At 42.2% G+C, this 17,306-nt stretch overlaps 1 protein-coding gene across 6 annotated transcripts in view; it reads left to right on the top strand.

Annotated features, from left to right (window-relative positions):
* Positions 1 to 17,306, top strand: part of PCNT (pericentrin) — a 1,333,356-nt gene that overhangs the window by 146,709 nt on the left and 1,169,341 nt on the right. For 4 of the 6 annotated variants that reach the window (XM_078681433.1, XM_078681432.1, XM_078681436.1 and 1 more), the window contains one exon: positions 3,288 to 3,452. The exons of the other annotated variants lie outside the window; for them this stretch is intronic. In XM_078681433.1, the coding sequence (XP_078537559.1) occupies positions 3,288 to 3,452 (165 nt within the window). The remainder of the gene's footprint in view (positions 1 to 3,287; positions 3,453 to 17,306) is intronic. 6 annotated transcript variants of the gene reach the window in all.

The following is a 17,306-nucleotide window of genomic DNA, read 5'->3' as shown; positions in this document are numbered from 1 at the left end:
TAACCTCAGGTTTAGTCTTCCTCGTTTCCATAGAAGCTAAAATATGAACTCAATGAGACCAAAAAGAAGGAATCACTGAGGAGCACTTATGGGCCTAGCCAGAGGTATGAGCAGGGCCATTGGAACTATGCAACTGTTTGGCTAAACCAACTTTCGCCCAATTATACATTTTCCCCGTTAGCCACATAATTTCATTATCTGCTGCCTAATCTGCAGATCTGAACATAAAAAGCCTTTCTAGCACAAACAGCTCAAACGTTATCAAAAATGCAGCGACAAGTCTTATAGCGTGGTGGCAGGTCCTTTGGAAACATAGAATGGTCACCTGTTATCGCTAAATGTGGTGTGCAAGCCACTCTTGCTTCTTTCTGTGCCTCTCTGGCCCCTTTCTGCATTTCTTTTGCTTCTTTCTGAACCTTTCTTTTTCTTCACCTTTTGTTGCCTCTTTGTGCTCCCCTCTTGCCTCTTTGTGCTCCCCTCTTGCCTCTTTGTGCTCCCCTCTTGCCTCTTTGTGCTCCCCTCTTGCCTCTTTGTGCTCCCCTCTTGCCTCTTTGTGCTCCCCTCTTGCCTCTTTGTGCACCTCTCTTGCCTCTTTGTGCACTCCTCTTGCTTCTTTTTGTCCCCCTCTTGCCTCTTTCTGCACCCTTCTTGCCTCTTTCTCGACCTCTCTCGCTTTTCTGCACCCCTGTTGTATTTCTGCACCGCTTTTGCTCTTCATGCACTTCTTTCCTCTTTCTGCAACTCTCTTGCTTCCTTCTACACTTCTCTTGCTTCTTTCTGCAACCCTCGCCCTTCTTTCTACACGTCTCCCTTCTTTCTGCAACTCTCGTCCTTTTTTCTGCACCCTTTCCTCTTTCTGTACCTCTTGTGCTTCTTTGTGCACCTCTCCTATCTTCTTCTGTACCCCTCTTTCTGTACCCCTGTTGCTTCTTTCTGCACTTTTCTTGCCTCTTTCTGAACCTCTGACTTAGAGGTAGTTTTAATCCCCCTGCCCTATTATGTACTAGGGCCTTACAGGTGAGGTCATGCCAATCACAGGGGTACCCCAACCCATAGTGTACCCTAGAGTAAGTAGGTGTTTTAACTGTATTCTAAGTGTCTTTCAGCATAGCACTGGCTCCAGGCCTGATAAGTCAGTCCAGTCAGTGACCACCAGTACCAGTCAGCAAAAAAGTTGGGGGGCACAGGATGACTGTGCAACACGGCCTCTTTCTGTTCCTCTGTTGGTTCTTTATGCAGATCTCTTGCTTCTTTCTGCACCTTTCTTCCTCTTATTGCACGTCCTACCTCTGTAGGCATAGTTAGAAATTAGCATTTAAAAACCCTTAGACATTCACTGAAAAAAACCACAGGTTTCAGGGACGTTTTAGTTAGTTGGACATTTCACTCGTACCAAACCAGAGAAATTCGGCCGTTATAGTTAGTTGAGCTAACTATAACTTGCGCCCCTGCAATGGACCGCTGATGACGTCACATATTACATCACTGATTACATCACTGATTACATCATCCACGTGCTCATCTGATGCACCTCCTCACACCTTAATACAACCGTTGATACACCCCTCTAAAAACGGACTACCATTCTCAATTATAAACACAATACCAGTTAATATATATGCACTGACTGATTCCTAGGTCTAATCGCACACATCCTTTCACCCACCCAGACAGTCAGTCATACATGCAGTCACTCATCAATACAACCACGATCATATGCACTCATACACCTTTACAGACATTCACACACTGCCACTCACCCATAGTTACTCACATAGTCACACCTTGTCAGTCATGCAACAAATCAATCACACTCCCTTTTTACTCACCTATATAGCTATACACACACCATCTCATTTACTCCTACAGATGCTAACATACTTACTGACACAAGCACACACTCATCCATACAGCCAATCTCATAGTCATTCATATATTCCAACACTCACATATGTAGTTACTCACACATGTACCACTGAAACAGCCGTTCGCGCGCGCACACACACGCACACACACACCCCCTCCTTTTTATAGATAGTCTTGAAACCATACACCCAGTGAATCACCCACTCACACATCTTTGCACAGTCACCAACACAGACACTTAGGCACCCATACAGATTCAGACAACCAATCAATAACTCATGTAGATGCTTCTGTAGATACTTACCAACCCATGCAATTGCTTACACACCAACTGACAGACTGATACAGACATGCACACAGTTTAGTCACTAACTCATGCATTCAGCAGGACACGTTTAATAACTCAGTCATCCATTCAGACACTCATGCACCCACTCATTCTTCAATACACCTTGATACATATATATATATATATATATATATAATATATATATATATTAATTAAACTTTTAAAAATCACCCAGTCTCTGGACCACTGCCTGTCCTTAAAAGATGAAACAAAAAGGTTTCATTTAACATTTTTTTTTTTAATTCAGACAGTTTTCCTTTAATGAAAACTGGCTGCATTGAAAAAAAAACTGCTTTATTTAAAAGCAGTCCCAGACATGGTGTTCTGCTGAGCCCAGCAGGCCACCGTCCCAGGGAGGGCTGATATTCCCAATGGGCTCAAAAATTGCAAGAGGCTCATTAATATTAATCATCCTCGCCATTTGCGACCCCATTGAGAATCTCAAACCGTGTTTAAACACGCTGTTGTACATTTCATTTAGTGCCTCACAATTCGCGACTCGCAATGTGTTGCAAATTGCGAGGCGCTAAATGAAATGGTCGTACATCTGGCCCTTGGTTGGTAAAGGGACTGGGTACGAATTTCCTGTATTGTACCTAAGCCCCTGGAACAGTATCATGGCCCCAGTTATATATTCTGTGACTTGACTACAGAAGCTGCAGCTTCGTGGCACTTAGAGCACCATAGAAGAGGACAAGGATTATTTTTGTTGCTTAAGGCTTATTTATGCTGTGACTAGTCACAGCGATCAGAGGGTAGTGCGTTTGCTGATTGTAATCATAGATTGTAGTTTGGATGCATGCATCTAGTAATTGTAAACAAGAGCTAATTGCTGTACTTTCAAAAAACTTTGAGTCCTCTGTGTTTAAACCTACCGTAAAAGTTTCATTGTGGCACTCCGGAGTATGCCTTTCTGAGGCAAAGAGGTTGGGGTTGAAAGCAAGACACTGGAAGCAGAGCAATCAATGTCTTTCCATTTTTGGGGGGAGAGGGGACTTTGTCCTTGAAAGTTTGTAGTTCTTGTTTTTGTACAGTTACATAGTGCAAATTATGTATACTTTATTCTATCTAGGCCAATTCATTCCTGAAAAGCAAGAATCAACACAAGCTTGACCTGTCCCAATCTCAACAACATATAGCTATCTTTCAGAACCACCTCCGAGTACAGACTACTCGCCTCCAGATGTTGAGTGAGAAAGCACGCGAGTTGGAAGAGCAGCTGGATTCCTCTGAGAAGGTAGCAGCATGTTTAGGGCTGCACTAACCGCTTCTTCTCTTTAAATGTTCCATTTTAGAAGGAAACTGTTCATTAGCCATAAAAATAGTTATAGCTGATTGGTCTGCCTCCTATCTGGATCTGTGTCTGATATGTGGGTCACTGGTCAAAGTACTGGGAAGACATTGTTTGATCAGTCTTGTCTCTTTGTCTGACAAAGTAATAGTTTACTCTGGAGAGAGCGTAGTTTTTTCTGTAAGTACAGAGTTTGTGAGTATACTTCACCGATTGTACGGACTCTGTAAAATGACCTTAACTGTGGCAGGTTCCACCTCTTGTCTTCATTGGAACATTTCGGTTAACCTTTTGTGACCTCCCAGATACCTGAGACACTGCCCCTAATTACTCTGATGTTCTGGCTCTCCACTTAATGACGTGGTATGAAATGTTCCAAAGGTTACCACTTTAAAAAGTCTCTGCGAGATCCTTGTTTGCTTGCAAATTGGCTCCTTCTCCAACCCATGTATCGCCAACTGTCCTGCCTGTTCTTGTTTTTCTGCCTATTTGCAGGATGCACAGAAAACAGTTTTCTGATGCTCCTTGTTTTTGGTGGGGGGTTATTGTCTTTTTACAGCCTCCTTTTTCTGCAAATGTAATTATTTGTGTTTTGGTTTTTAATCCTGACTGGTGAAAATGAATTAAATGTCCATTTGCCTCTCGTTGTTGAAGACTGGATTGTAGTGCAAGCCTGATCGTGCTATGGTTGGTTGATCGTGCTATGTGTTTCTGTTTATTTTGGAAATGTCTTTTCTGTGTGGGAAACTGTGTACTATGACACTTTTCTCTTGATGTCAAAGATTGACCCTGTACTACATACAGGACACCATACACTTAGAGAAATGAATCCACCTCTTGAATCTGGCTATGGAAGAATTTGCAATAGATACAGTTTGTGTTTTGAGCTTCTTCTCTTCCGATTTAAAGGGCTCCTTCCCATTCCAGTTCTCTGAACAACTTTTTGCCTCTTAGAAGCAGAGGTCATGGTCCTAAGAGTTGAATCCTGTGGTATGGAACACACTATTCACACCTACTAAGATCATCATGGTCCTGCAAAGGAGTACTCCTGCCTTTGAACACCTCTGGGCTATTTGAGCACACAGAGATTGATCATGCACTGAACTGCAACTCATTTCCCAGGATGTTCCGTTGGTCGGATCACTTCTGTTGCAGGACATCTTACTCCTTCAATGGTATTGAGACTTCAGACTTAATTCTACCTGGTTCCACAATAGTGAGCCTGAAATAGAACTCTTGATGGTACCCATATATGGCATAATGACAAGAAGCAGGTTTCAACTGCAGGTTTTTGTGCCAAATCCTTCGGGTGCTCCTTCTAGTTGAGCAGATTGAATAAAGGTAATTCCTTTTTTCTAGTGCTTTTTCAGTATTAAGCCTGGTTAGTTCATAGTCTCTTTTCTATTATTTATACCTGAAGGTAAAAAGCAGTATTCAGGTTTTCACCACTAGCATACAGTGCCATTCTCCTTAAGATTGCCATTGGGTTTTTAAATTTATCTTTTAGCTTCCAGCCAGAATCTTGAGTATCCTCAGATGGCTTCCTACATGAGGGGCAGGAAAGCATATTCTGTGAAAGTGTCCATCTGGGTTGGTCAAAAAATTCCTCTGCATTTACTCCACCTTCACTAATACTCAGGACTCTCTAAAAAGTGCCTTTTTAGGTCTCGACCTGCCAATGCTCAAGCGCATTGCAGCTCGAGACATATAGAGGTGGATCAGGAAAGCTGATCAAGGGGCTTTGGCAGGCGGATTACGCACAGTGCATGTGCCCGTGCACGCGCTTGCCATTTGCTTCCCGAGCCGCCTCGCATCATCGCATCAGACCCGCCACAGCAATGCCGAGAGCTTCAGATTTCAAAGGAATGCTCTCCCCTGTCCCCCTCTGCGCAATGCCACTACGAAGACTTTTTTTTTTTGTTGACTCGACGTGCCGTATCGCACCACCTCCTACTGCGTTTCCTGCTAGTCGGCGCCCGTTGCCACTCGGTTTAATTGAGATGGTTTTACACTGCATAGAGGAGGGCATCATGCCAGTATGTCTGGGCTTGAAGACACTCGTAGTCGGGAATGATGCAGTGATATATTCACAGCGCGATAAAGGGTTTACATTTTATGGCGTTATACACATTGAAAATTCTTTTGCATGTCCTATGTGAAAGCTGCAGTATTTCTCTTTGGTCAGTATTTGACACTTACTGAACACTGTTTTTACGTCAAGAATCCACTTGATAACACTGCACACGTGTTTTGTATTTTAAATTTGTTTTCTCTAGCTGCATTCCTCGCAAACAGCATGCACGCATTTAAAACTAGTTATCAAACTATATTTCTTGAGAAATAATATTGTGTAAGAGAACATATCCGGTTCATACCTGTTTTTTTATTCCCCATCATCATCGCATCAGACCCGCCCCATCATGTCAGTGCGGAATCAACTGTTGCGTGTCTTATCTTGCACTCTTTCTGTCTGCAGTAATTGTCAGTGAAACTATCAGATTTTTTTCCAGCGTTGCCTTCTTGACGCTACTGAGTCAAAATTGCATTTGGACCTGCGATTGCGTTATGTGAAAGTTGTCCTGTAAGTCCATGTTTAGCCTAGCAGTGTACGTTTGTTTCAAGGGGAGACACAGACTTGGTGGATACTGTCGAGCCCGGTAGCATTCCCGCTGTGACGGACCCACTCGTTAGGGTTCTCAGTTGGAATGGGGCCGGTCTGGACAGGAAATTGGCTCTGCCTGACTGGAACGCTCTTGTGGAGGAATACTCCATATGCCTGTTCCAGGAAACCTGGTGCAGGGAGCCCTCCCATAAGGCGGGATATTCGCCCTACCATATACCGGCAGTACAAATTGAGAGTGGTAGTGTCATGTATTCCTATAGGTTCTAAATCGATCCCCCTATTCCTGACCCTATTCTGGTTAAACTAACTATCAAGTTAACTAACAGTCAGCCCATGAGGCAAGAAAAGCCCCCATGATGCAGATACCGTTATCTGACGCAGTCACACTACGGCACAGGAACGTGTTATCTGATTAGGTCATAACGCTTGAGATCTAATTAGACAAGCGACATTCCTCCAGCCCCTGATAAGGCATACGACGTTCTCATAACAAATCAAACCTATGACAACCTGGAAAATCCGTGCGGCCATTGTTTTGATTTCACAGAGAACTTCAGTAAAAGAATGTGCTAACGAGCAAGTCGTATGACATCTTTATTGACGTATCTATGTCCATCCTTACGTCAATCTCGGCACCTTTAAGGTATAAATATTGCCGATCTTGCCCTATGCAAACACACGCGTGGTGACGAGACGGAACAGCCATACTTGCCGAAGCCCAGAAGCAGAGCAGACCCCGCTGGCAGCAGCCCCGCCTTCCTGACGCGCTGAGAGACGCGCTGCTATCTCCTGCCGAGAGACCCAGCACCGGCGCTTTCGGGCAGCCCTCGCAGGCAGCCTGGAATATCGAGAGCAGAGAAAGAGATACCATTCCTCATTCATCCTAACTTCCAGGTACAGAACTGAATAACCCCTCACAGAGAATTCTTTAGTTATTCACTTGGCAAAAACAAACTTAACTTAAACTGTAACTTTCTATTCCCGCCCACGCATTAGACTTAGGTCAGGTACACGGGGTAGGCGTATTTAGAAACACCAGTTGAGTACGTTTAGTCAAATGTGTATGTAAATATATTTTAATCATTTTAAACATCATATGGCTCAGAAACCATATCAATGTTTTTACAGTATTATTTTATACTATTGCTTTTAATGTATGCACTTTACTTAACTATAAGTATTGCAATAATATCGATCCATTTCTCTTGTACGAGAAAAGAGACTGATCAATAAATAACACCTTTTTATTGAACACGCCCGTCTCTTCCTTTTCTCTACAATCTGATGAGACTAAGAATGCACGTACTGACTGAGTAAAATAATTGCCTTGTGCTCACACGACTCTGGAGATACACTCTTGATTAGGGGAGAGCAAAGTTGTCATGTTCTATGGTTGTCAGAAACTAAATCCCTTCTTGTCTAATCAGGGGAGTTAATTCTTTCCTGAACATTCGAGAAAGTTTCTAGCGAACTCTGAGCTACGCTGGCAAACCCAAAACTTAAGTCTAGTATCGACAGTAGTAGACCTAGTTAACGTCTGGCCTAGGCCTTTACTGCTGTAGGTATTATTCCAATGCGCAGAGCCTATTGGGAAGATAGGAACTACACTACATGGCGCCCAACGCATTTGGAAAGGGCGATAAAACTAACGTAAGACATTTAGAGTAACTCAGTCGTGCTTTCTCACTCAGACCCCTTTTCCCAAATACTCCAAAGACGTCTGGAGTGGGTGAAAGGTAATATCCTCCAAAACCTCGCAGGAGGGAACTCCTATGTAAGGTTCTTGGTTTAGTCAACGTTGAAGGATACACTGTTCCAAAATATTGTGCATCTAATCTTTGTTCCATAAGAAACCTGATCTGCAAACAAACAAAATAACCTTATTGACAGTAAAATGTCTGACAATGAGGATGAAAGAGAGGCAGTTAGATTAGCAGCTGAAATAGCAGCAGCTGATACTGCAGCACTAGATGCGGACGGGGATATAATACTCATCCCGGTCGCCAAAAGGAAATCTATAACCTTAAAACTTATAGAAAATGGACTGACACCTAGAGGTGGCACAGTCCTATTCGTAATTGAGGCACACGAATATCGGCAGACAGAGGTATACTATACATGGATACATTTTCCAGCAGCAAATGCTGTAACAAAGTACTTCCACTATTACAAAATAGAGGTTCCACCCGACATTTACACTCCTTTCGAGGAGGTGGAAGTACCACTCAAATTCCAAGAGCATTTGCTCTTATTTGATGGCGCCCTAATACATAATAATCACACCACCAGGCTCGGTCCTTTAGGTAGACCAGGAGCAACGTGGCCGGTCTTAGCCGGATACACACCACACCCAGACATCGAAGGGATGTCTACTGGAGAGCTGTTAATACAGCTAAAACAATTACTAAAAATTCATAGACAATTAGTCCAGTATGTAATGCGGACTTCAACAATTCAGCCAGCGATTAAACTTCCACAGCTGACCCCTCACCAGGGGAACACAAATAAAATCACACCACAGAACATCCAATCCTGCCTAGGTAAAGTTCCGGCTAAACGGGAACAAATACCATTCTGGTTGGCACAGAAAATCACCCAAATAGAGGCGGTGTTTCCTGACACCACCCCGCTAGAAAAACACAGGATTCTGACTATATGTCTCCCAATGGGAATCGCACCACACATAGAGGACTGTGACACTTGAGGTACAGTCTTTGCTTCAATCTACACAAAAACGCACGGTGTTCCATCCATTTCGGTAATACCAGATGTGCTAAAACAAATTCAAGATGAATACGGTCCAGAACCAGCTTTAACTCTTGGTATGAAATTACTGAAAGACTTCAAGCAGGTCTCGGCTATATTATTAGCCAATATAAAAGGTGAAGCAGCAAACGTGGTGATCCGCCAGAGGTTAAAAGAGACAGATATAGCAGACCAACCAGCTGAAATTGCCAGAATCATAGAAAAATCCTATGAAGAACTAGGTAGAGACAGTTTAGGTGGAATACCAGTAAAACCGCAACTGACTGAAAGTCCAGAAAAAATATTTTTTAATAATAATTCACCAAAAAAGAACTGGGATGGAAACAAACAATCCAATCCAAAAGAAAAGAAATTCCAGTCCCGAGGAAGGTCTCCTAGGCGAAGGGAGAAATCTCCGAACCAGAGACACAGGTCACCCCAGAGTGACCCCTCTGGGAAAAGATATAACCTTAGAAATAGGGATAATATTAAAAAACCTGATAGATATCAAGACATTGATACACGTCCCTCTCAATCTTTTCAGACTTCCTCGCAGAAATCGGAAAGAAGAGGACGATCAGAACAAAGAGAAGAGCACGCCAAGTCCAAAGACAAGGAACCTGCTCAACAAAAAAAGAAATTACAATTTCCAAAAAAGAAGGTAGCCAGTATCAAGGTAGTTAACAATGCCGAGAATACTGAGGACACAACTGAAAATCGGAGAGTGGGCTCAGACAATGCTAGACGGCGCAGCAGAAGTGAGCATAGCTCGCAAAGTCCTTATGAATCATCTGGAGACAGTGGACACGAATGAATATCTTCAAGTGGAAACTGCAGACACCAGAGTTAGCAAACCCCACAAGATATACGAGATAACATTACGTATAGAGGAAGATAAGACTAGGAAAATAAGGGGACTATTTTGGGATAACCTCTCCAAGGGTTATGACATCCTTCTAGCTGAAAAAGACTGGCCACCAGAGTTTGTCAGGGAGTGCCCTCATGGCGAAGAAGTAATTATGCCTGCCTTCTCGAATCAAATCCCGATTCATAAAAAATACACACTTGCTAGAAAGTGGGCAGTGGCCTTAGCACCTGCTTTATATAAAAATCATGTAGGATGGGATGAGGATTCTCCTCCTCACAAAATCCAGTTAAAATCAAAACCTACTGCACAAAGGCAGTACCCAATTAAGCAAGAAGCTAAAAAACAGGTAAATGAAATACTAGATCAGCTAGAATACCAGGGGGTGATTGAAACTTGCACCTCACAAATGAACAATCCTTTGTTTCCGGTCTCCAAACCAGACAATTCATATCGTCTAGTTTGGGATTACCGACACCTTAACACATGTTGCAAAACATTTGCAGTGCAAAACTCACACAGTGCTGCACTAATGAATAACATAGTGCGCAAAAAATACAAAACAACCTTGGACATCTCCAATGGATTCTTTTGTCAAAACATAGCACCAGAGAGCAGATATTTAACTGCATTCTCAGTAAATGGCACTCAAAAGCAATTCTGTCGGTTAGCCCAGGGGTACAAGAACAGCCCGGGGGTATTCTCAGCGAGAGTAACAGAATTACTACAACTATATGATGATGAAGCATTATCTTATGTCGATGACATTTACTTAACAGATGATGACTTGAAGACTCACTTGAAAAGAGTGAACACCATAATAATTGGGTTCGCAGCAGAGGGTTACAAATTCAACTTTAAAAAATCCAGAATTGCCCATCTGACAGTCCTGTTCTTAGGATATGAATTATCAAGTATAGCCTGGTTGACAATTTTTTAAGAACTAAAAGAATTAAAAAATCTAGAATGAAAAGACGTATCCTCTGCCAATCGACATTCTGCCTCTACGACATTATGCCTGTGTAATCTATACAGACGGACATGCTCAACCCTCCGTTTGGGGAGAACAAGCATACAACCCCACATGTGAGATTACAAAAGAAGTGTGGCGCGGAGGTAAACTAAAACCTCTATTAACAAAAACACACTCAGTAGAAACTAATTCAGAACAACAAACTGAAATAATAGCATTGAAATTGGCGCTAGATAATGCGGATCGCGAATTCCCGACACTTATAGTGTCAGATTCATATTACTGCGTCAAATCATATAACAAGGATTTGCAGACATGGATTCAGAACGGTTACAAAGATGACACAGATGCACCAATAAAGCAGAAATTGCTCTGGGAACAAATAGCTCTTTTACAAAAAGAACTACCAAGGACTCACGTGACACACTCACTGAGTCATCAGCGTGATGGCGTTCACGTTGTAGGGAATTCATTGGCTGAAACAGCCACAGCGGCAGCCACTAAATCTGCTCCCGTAGTTCGAAAAAAGCGTACATTAAAAAACATTGACGGTGAAACGGTGCTGGCAGTGAAAACGTCATCAAGAGGCGACTGCTCAGCGTTACCGATCAACTATCCACTCAATTATACATACATAATCGATGCAAACTCCGTCCCTTTTGCTCGAATCCCTGGAGTGGGGGATAGAGTGATTCCAAACATGGACAGGAGAAGCTTGTTAATCGCAGACGCACACATGGGTGAGGGTCTTGGACACCTCAGACTGAAAGATTCTCTGGAAGAATTACAATCACGGTACTGGTGGCCAGGCATGAGCCTGCATCACACCATGTTTGTAAAAAACTGCCCAAACTGCAACAGAGATCGCAGTGGGGAGAGAAACAGTTTAATACCTAGTCGTATCAAGGCAGATAATATGACCAATAAAAAGCAGGGCTTACGATTAACATATACAGGCTAGTTTCCACTTATAATGTCGATCCTCAGCACTCGGCTGACGTCCGGACTGTTATACAAAGATTTGCGAGTCTAAATGGCATATACGCTAAGAGCATGCTACGTTCGACCATTGTTTTCACTCAAGCCCTCCGGCTGGGGGGGAAACATGGCCAAATGAGCACAGCCCAGCGGGAATCTTCTCACTTCCTTCCTGAGGGTACGGGATGGTGTAAAGAAAAAACCAAGGCAGAAAGCAATCTATAATGGAAAGGATATTAGGTTCGGGAGCTGGGTGGGTCAAACATCTAATAAGTGTCCAACGTAGTCTAAATAACTTGCCAAGAAATTCTCTGAAGGGATTCAGTCCGTACGAATTATTATTTGGAACTAGAATGATTATCTCTGACCTCGACAGTCAGACTTCAGTGGTTAAAGAAAAAAGCTTTGATGTCAAAGACCGTTTGGCTATTTTGCAGGACTTAAACAAAACAAGAAAAGACCTGAGCAACATACAGTTGAAACAACAGCCAACAACCACTGAAGAATCACCACCTGTCCCAGCAAGACCTGTCTGGATTCCAAAAGTCGGGGATCTAGTCAGGGAGAAGATCGCGGTAAAGAAGGAATTTGGGCCTTCTTACAGAAAAGCAGTTCCTGTCTTGTCTGTCAACGGGACAAGATCAGTTGTACTACCGCCACTTGCTGGTAAAAAGGAGAACCGAGTTGTATCCATCGACCTGGTAAAACCACAACATGTGGCCGATAACAAACAGTAGGCCAAGTGGACTCCCAATAAGTAGCAGAACACCAAGGTTTGCTACCAGTACAGAGGTCCTAACAAAGAGGCTCATCACATTCGAAACGCCTACAGAAGAACAACAAGGACTATGCAACAATGCAATAGAACTCAGACCTCTGAAAACCCAAATAAAAACATTTAGCAGAGACACACCAATCTATAATGAAGTACCAGGTGACAATTCAAGAAACAAAAATACTGAAGCAATTGGAACAATTGACAGAACTGCATCCGGCTACTTCATCAACTTCGATGATTCCTCTGAAAGCCTCAGTGAATCAAAGACACAGCCATCATCAAAATCCTTTAAAGACAAAGCTAAGGAACTTTTGAACCAACTGAAAGAAACATATCTGATTTCTCCATGGATTGAATTTTGGGTGGGTTTTGGTGCATTTATCCTCATACTTTGGCTCATCATGGTATTAACTTTGGGACGCTTCATTGAGGGAAAATATGCTAAAATGGACACAGCAAGTCAGAACATCAACTTGGTCCTCAAACCACACACATCTTCACACGTCGAGAAAAGAGAACTTTCTTCAGCCAACTTCACAGCCAATCCTATACCTGGTGGGGTAGCCTGGGACAACACTGACTATGAAATTTATGGTCCGGTCGAGATCCTGAAATATCCACACCAAATCAAGATCTCCTTGAGTGACTTTGCAAAACCAAACTCATTTGCTGATGATTGGGACTTCGAAAGCATTAATAACATGATGTCTGACTTAGTAATGTCTGCTAAATTTACAAAACATGATTATTTGCAAGGTTCTACAAATTATGATAGTATGTATTGCTATAACCACTATGGTAACCATTTTTTACATAAATCTGCACAACCTAGAAATGTTTTAAATTATAATCAATGGGAACATTGTGCAACACCTCCAAAAGGGAGCTCAAAAACCGTTTACGACAAATATTCATATTTTTCAGGTTTTAACACAAGTAATGCTGAAACATTCTATTTTAAATTGTCAAACAAGACCGGGATGAAAACCATGATAACCAACACAAAGTTGATATATTCAGATTCATTCTTCGAAGAAATGAATACTTTTGGATTTGATTATTGGGACAAAAATGTTGATTTGAAAAGTGTTTGGGGTACAAAAGAATGGCAAGTACAGGGTTTAGAAGCTTTGTTTAGAGCTTGCATGATCCCAGAACAAATGATATTTTTAAATGACACTGTTCAACAAACCACCTGTCTTGGCCTAGCCAAAATCAAAGATTTAAATAAACCGTCTATTCCAAAGCCAACAATGTTTAGCAATAGCTCTGATACGGATGAAGAGATAGACGTAAACCATATATTAAAACAGAACACATCCTGATTGGAAACAATGGTTAATCTGGCCCACAGATACAAATAACTGTCAAGACCAATTCCTGAATAAAACACAGGGGTTCAAAATGACCAGGCCAGACCCTAGATATCCCCAAAGACATCACCCAGGGATAATAACAACCTACAGTGTGGGCAAATTATGCCTTCAGTGGCTACAAACTTCCACACTGCCTGAAATTAAGCAACACCTAACTTTACTTACTGATGGTGCTGACTTGCGTGATTTCATAATGGGACCACGCAAACAGCGTCAAAAGCGTTTCATAGCAGCCTCTGTATATGCAGCATACAATGAGGCCTGGAAGATTAATCATATTGAAACAGCAGAGAGAATACGGGAAATTGACCGTATTAATTTGGAAAAATCACTTTCTGTAGTGGACAATGGGTTAATGACTCTGTCCTCCAGAATTTTTTCATTGGACAGCATTGTGTCTTCAGCAATCGATATATTATCGCAAGACTTACTGTTATTACAACATGGCCAGTCACAATTGCGTTCTATTGTACAGCTTGGCTGGACGTTACAAAATCTGCGTTCAGGCTATGTGCCTTGGCGTTTAATCAACACAACGTCAGTATTCCAAATCTTTAACCTTACTGATAGACAAATCGGTATGGCGCAAAAGGGTGCTGATTATACAATCTTGAGCATTGAAAAACTAGAAAGATTACCAATGACAATGTCAGAACGACCTGTCAGTGAATGGATAATCCACGGAATCATAAATATTCCAATCTCAACCTTCAGGTTTCAATACTGCCAAAAATATATACAGGCTGGCATGTACGAGAAATTGGGGAAGGGGTACCTTAAAACAACTTGGAACCTGCCCTATTCACATGCATGTGTCAGTAATAAAGGACAAAGTGTTTCTTAGTGGCAACAATTGTGCCATGTCACTAAGCGGCACGCTTCTGTGTAACGGAATTAGTTTGCATGGAGCCTGTGAAGGGAATTCATACAACCTTTCATGTCACCAGCAAGGCGCACCTGCAACTGAAATAGAACCATTCTTTCAAAGACTCTATAATGGGAGTTACATTCTTATTGTAGACCGCAAATGTTGTAGTCTTATGCCCGGGACTCCTTATCTAGTCACTACGACTGCGAAGGTCAAGTGCTGTGGACGTTCTTTGACGCTACAATCGGATGTGCCAGTGGATGCAGATACATTGTTGGTTCCTACCAAGGTTCACGCTTTGTGCTGCCCTCAAAGGCTGCCAATCCTGATGACGGCATTCGTGGAATCTTCACCACTACGATTGAAGAGTAGTGAAGTTCAAGATGAAAGCAGCATCGATCAGGTACGACCTTCTGTCAGCAATGCGAATCAGAATGTCAATGGAGGCAATCATGCGCACGAATGCATGGTTACACCTATTTCCGACTTAGTGGAACTTTCCCATGAAGCTGTTGACAGTTTTTTCGAAAGCCTTAATGATATGATGTTCTCTCCAGAACAGAAATAGAGACTTTTGAGCAAGCTCGCACACGGCGTTCCCTGAATTCGGCCTTCAACTTTAAAAATAAAGTCACATGAACAATTTTTCCCACCAGTTCACGGACAACAATTTTTTAGCAGCCCCAAATTATTTTTTACAAAATTTTCGGGACACTTATCTTCTGCTTAAAGTAAGAAACTATTCCTAGAGAACTAAGATTTCTATTTTTAGATACTTTATAAACTTTAGTTGCCCGCTGGTATGTTCACAAATATTTTATTATGTGATGAAATGGTCTCGAACTTTCTTTCTGTATAGCCATATTAAGAGCCATTTCATGTGTATTTCTCATATACCAAATGAGCAATAATGTCTACAAATGCGTGTTTACTTTAGCGTTTAATTCATAGCTTAAGTGCATACAATATATATGACTGCAATTTTTCAGTATATTTGAAAATTTCAAAATGCATTTATGTATTTTGGGGTGGTGAGGTATACACTATACTCTATAGTATGTTGTACTATGTTATACTATGCATAGATTAGTAAATATGACCATAGTTAGCGTGGAGTGGGTGTCCTGTATTCCTATAGGTTCTGAATCGATCCCCCTATTCCTGACCCTATTCTGGTTAAACTAACTATCAAGTTAACTAACAGTCAGCCCATGAGGCAAGAAAAGCCCCCATGATGCAGATACCGTTATCTGACGCAGTCACACTACGGCACAGGAACGTGTTATCTGATTAGGTCATAACGCTTGAGATCTAATTAGACAAGCGACATTCCTCCAGCCCCTGATAAGGCATACGACGTTCTCATAACAAATCAAACCTATGACAACCTGGAAAATCCGTGCGGCCATTGTTTTGATTTCACAGAGAACTTCAGTAAAAGAATGTGCTAACGAGCAAGTCGTATGACATCTTTATTGACGTATCTATGTCCATCCTTACGTCAATCTCGGCACCTTTAAGGTATAAATATTGCCGATCTTGCCCTATGCAAACACACGCGTGGTGACGAGACGGAGCAGCCATACTTGCCGAAGCCCAGAAGCAGAGCAGACCCCGCTGGCAGCAGCCCCGCCTTCCTGACGCGCTGAGAGACGCGCTGCTATCTCCTGCCGAGAGACCCAGCACCGGCGCTTTCGGGCAGCCCTCGCAGGCAGCCTGGAATATCGAGAGCAGAGAAAGAGATACCATTCCTCATTCATCCTAACTTCCAGGTACAGAACTGAATAACCCCTCACAGAGAATTCTTTAGTTATTCACTTGGCAAAAACAAACTTAACTTAAACTGTAACTTTCTATTCCCGCCCACGCATTAGACTTAGGTCAGGTACACGGGGTAGGCGTATTTAGAAACACCAGTTGAGTACGTTTAGTCAAATGTGTATGTAAATATATTTTAATCATTTTAAACATCATATGGCTCAGAAACCATATCAATGTTTTTACAGTATTATTTTATACTATTGCTTTTAATGTATGCACTTTACTTAACTATAAGTATTGCAATAATATCGATCCATTTCTCTTGTACGAGAAAAGAGACTGATCAATAAATAACACCTTTTTATTGAACACGCCCGTCTCTTCCTTTTCTCTACAATCTGATGAGACTAAGAATGCACGTACTGACTGAGTAAAATAATTGCCTTGTGCTCACACGACTCTGGAGATACACTCTTGATTAGGGGAGAGCAAAGTTGTCATGTTCTATGGTTGTCAGAAACTAAATCCCTTCTTGTCTAATCAGGGGAGTTAATTCTTTCCTGAACATTCGAGAAAGTTTCTAGCGAACTCTGAGCTACGCTGGCAAACCCAAAAATTAAGTCTAGTATCGACAGTAGTAGACCTAGTTAACGTCTGGCCTAGGCCTTTACTGCTGTAGGTATTATTCCAATGCGCAGAGCCTATTGGGAAGATAGGAACTACACTACAGTAGGGGCCGTCCCTCGGGAGGCCTCCTTGTTTGGGTAGCCACTGCACTTAATTGTAGGGTGGAGGAGCATGATACCCAGTGTCCGGACCTCCTCAATATCACA

The sequence above is a fragment of the Lissotriton helveticus genome, chromosome 3_1 (assembly GCF_964261635.1).
Source record: "Lissotriton helveticus chromosome 3_1, aLisHel1.1, whole genome shotgun sequence".
NCBI classification, from domain to species: Eukaryota; Metazoa; Chordata; class Amphibia; order Caudata; family Salamandridae; genus Lissotriton; species Lissotriton helveticus.
The sequence above is the reverse complement of the archived record's forward strand: the minus strand, read 5'-3'. Positions and strand labels throughout refer to the sequence as shown.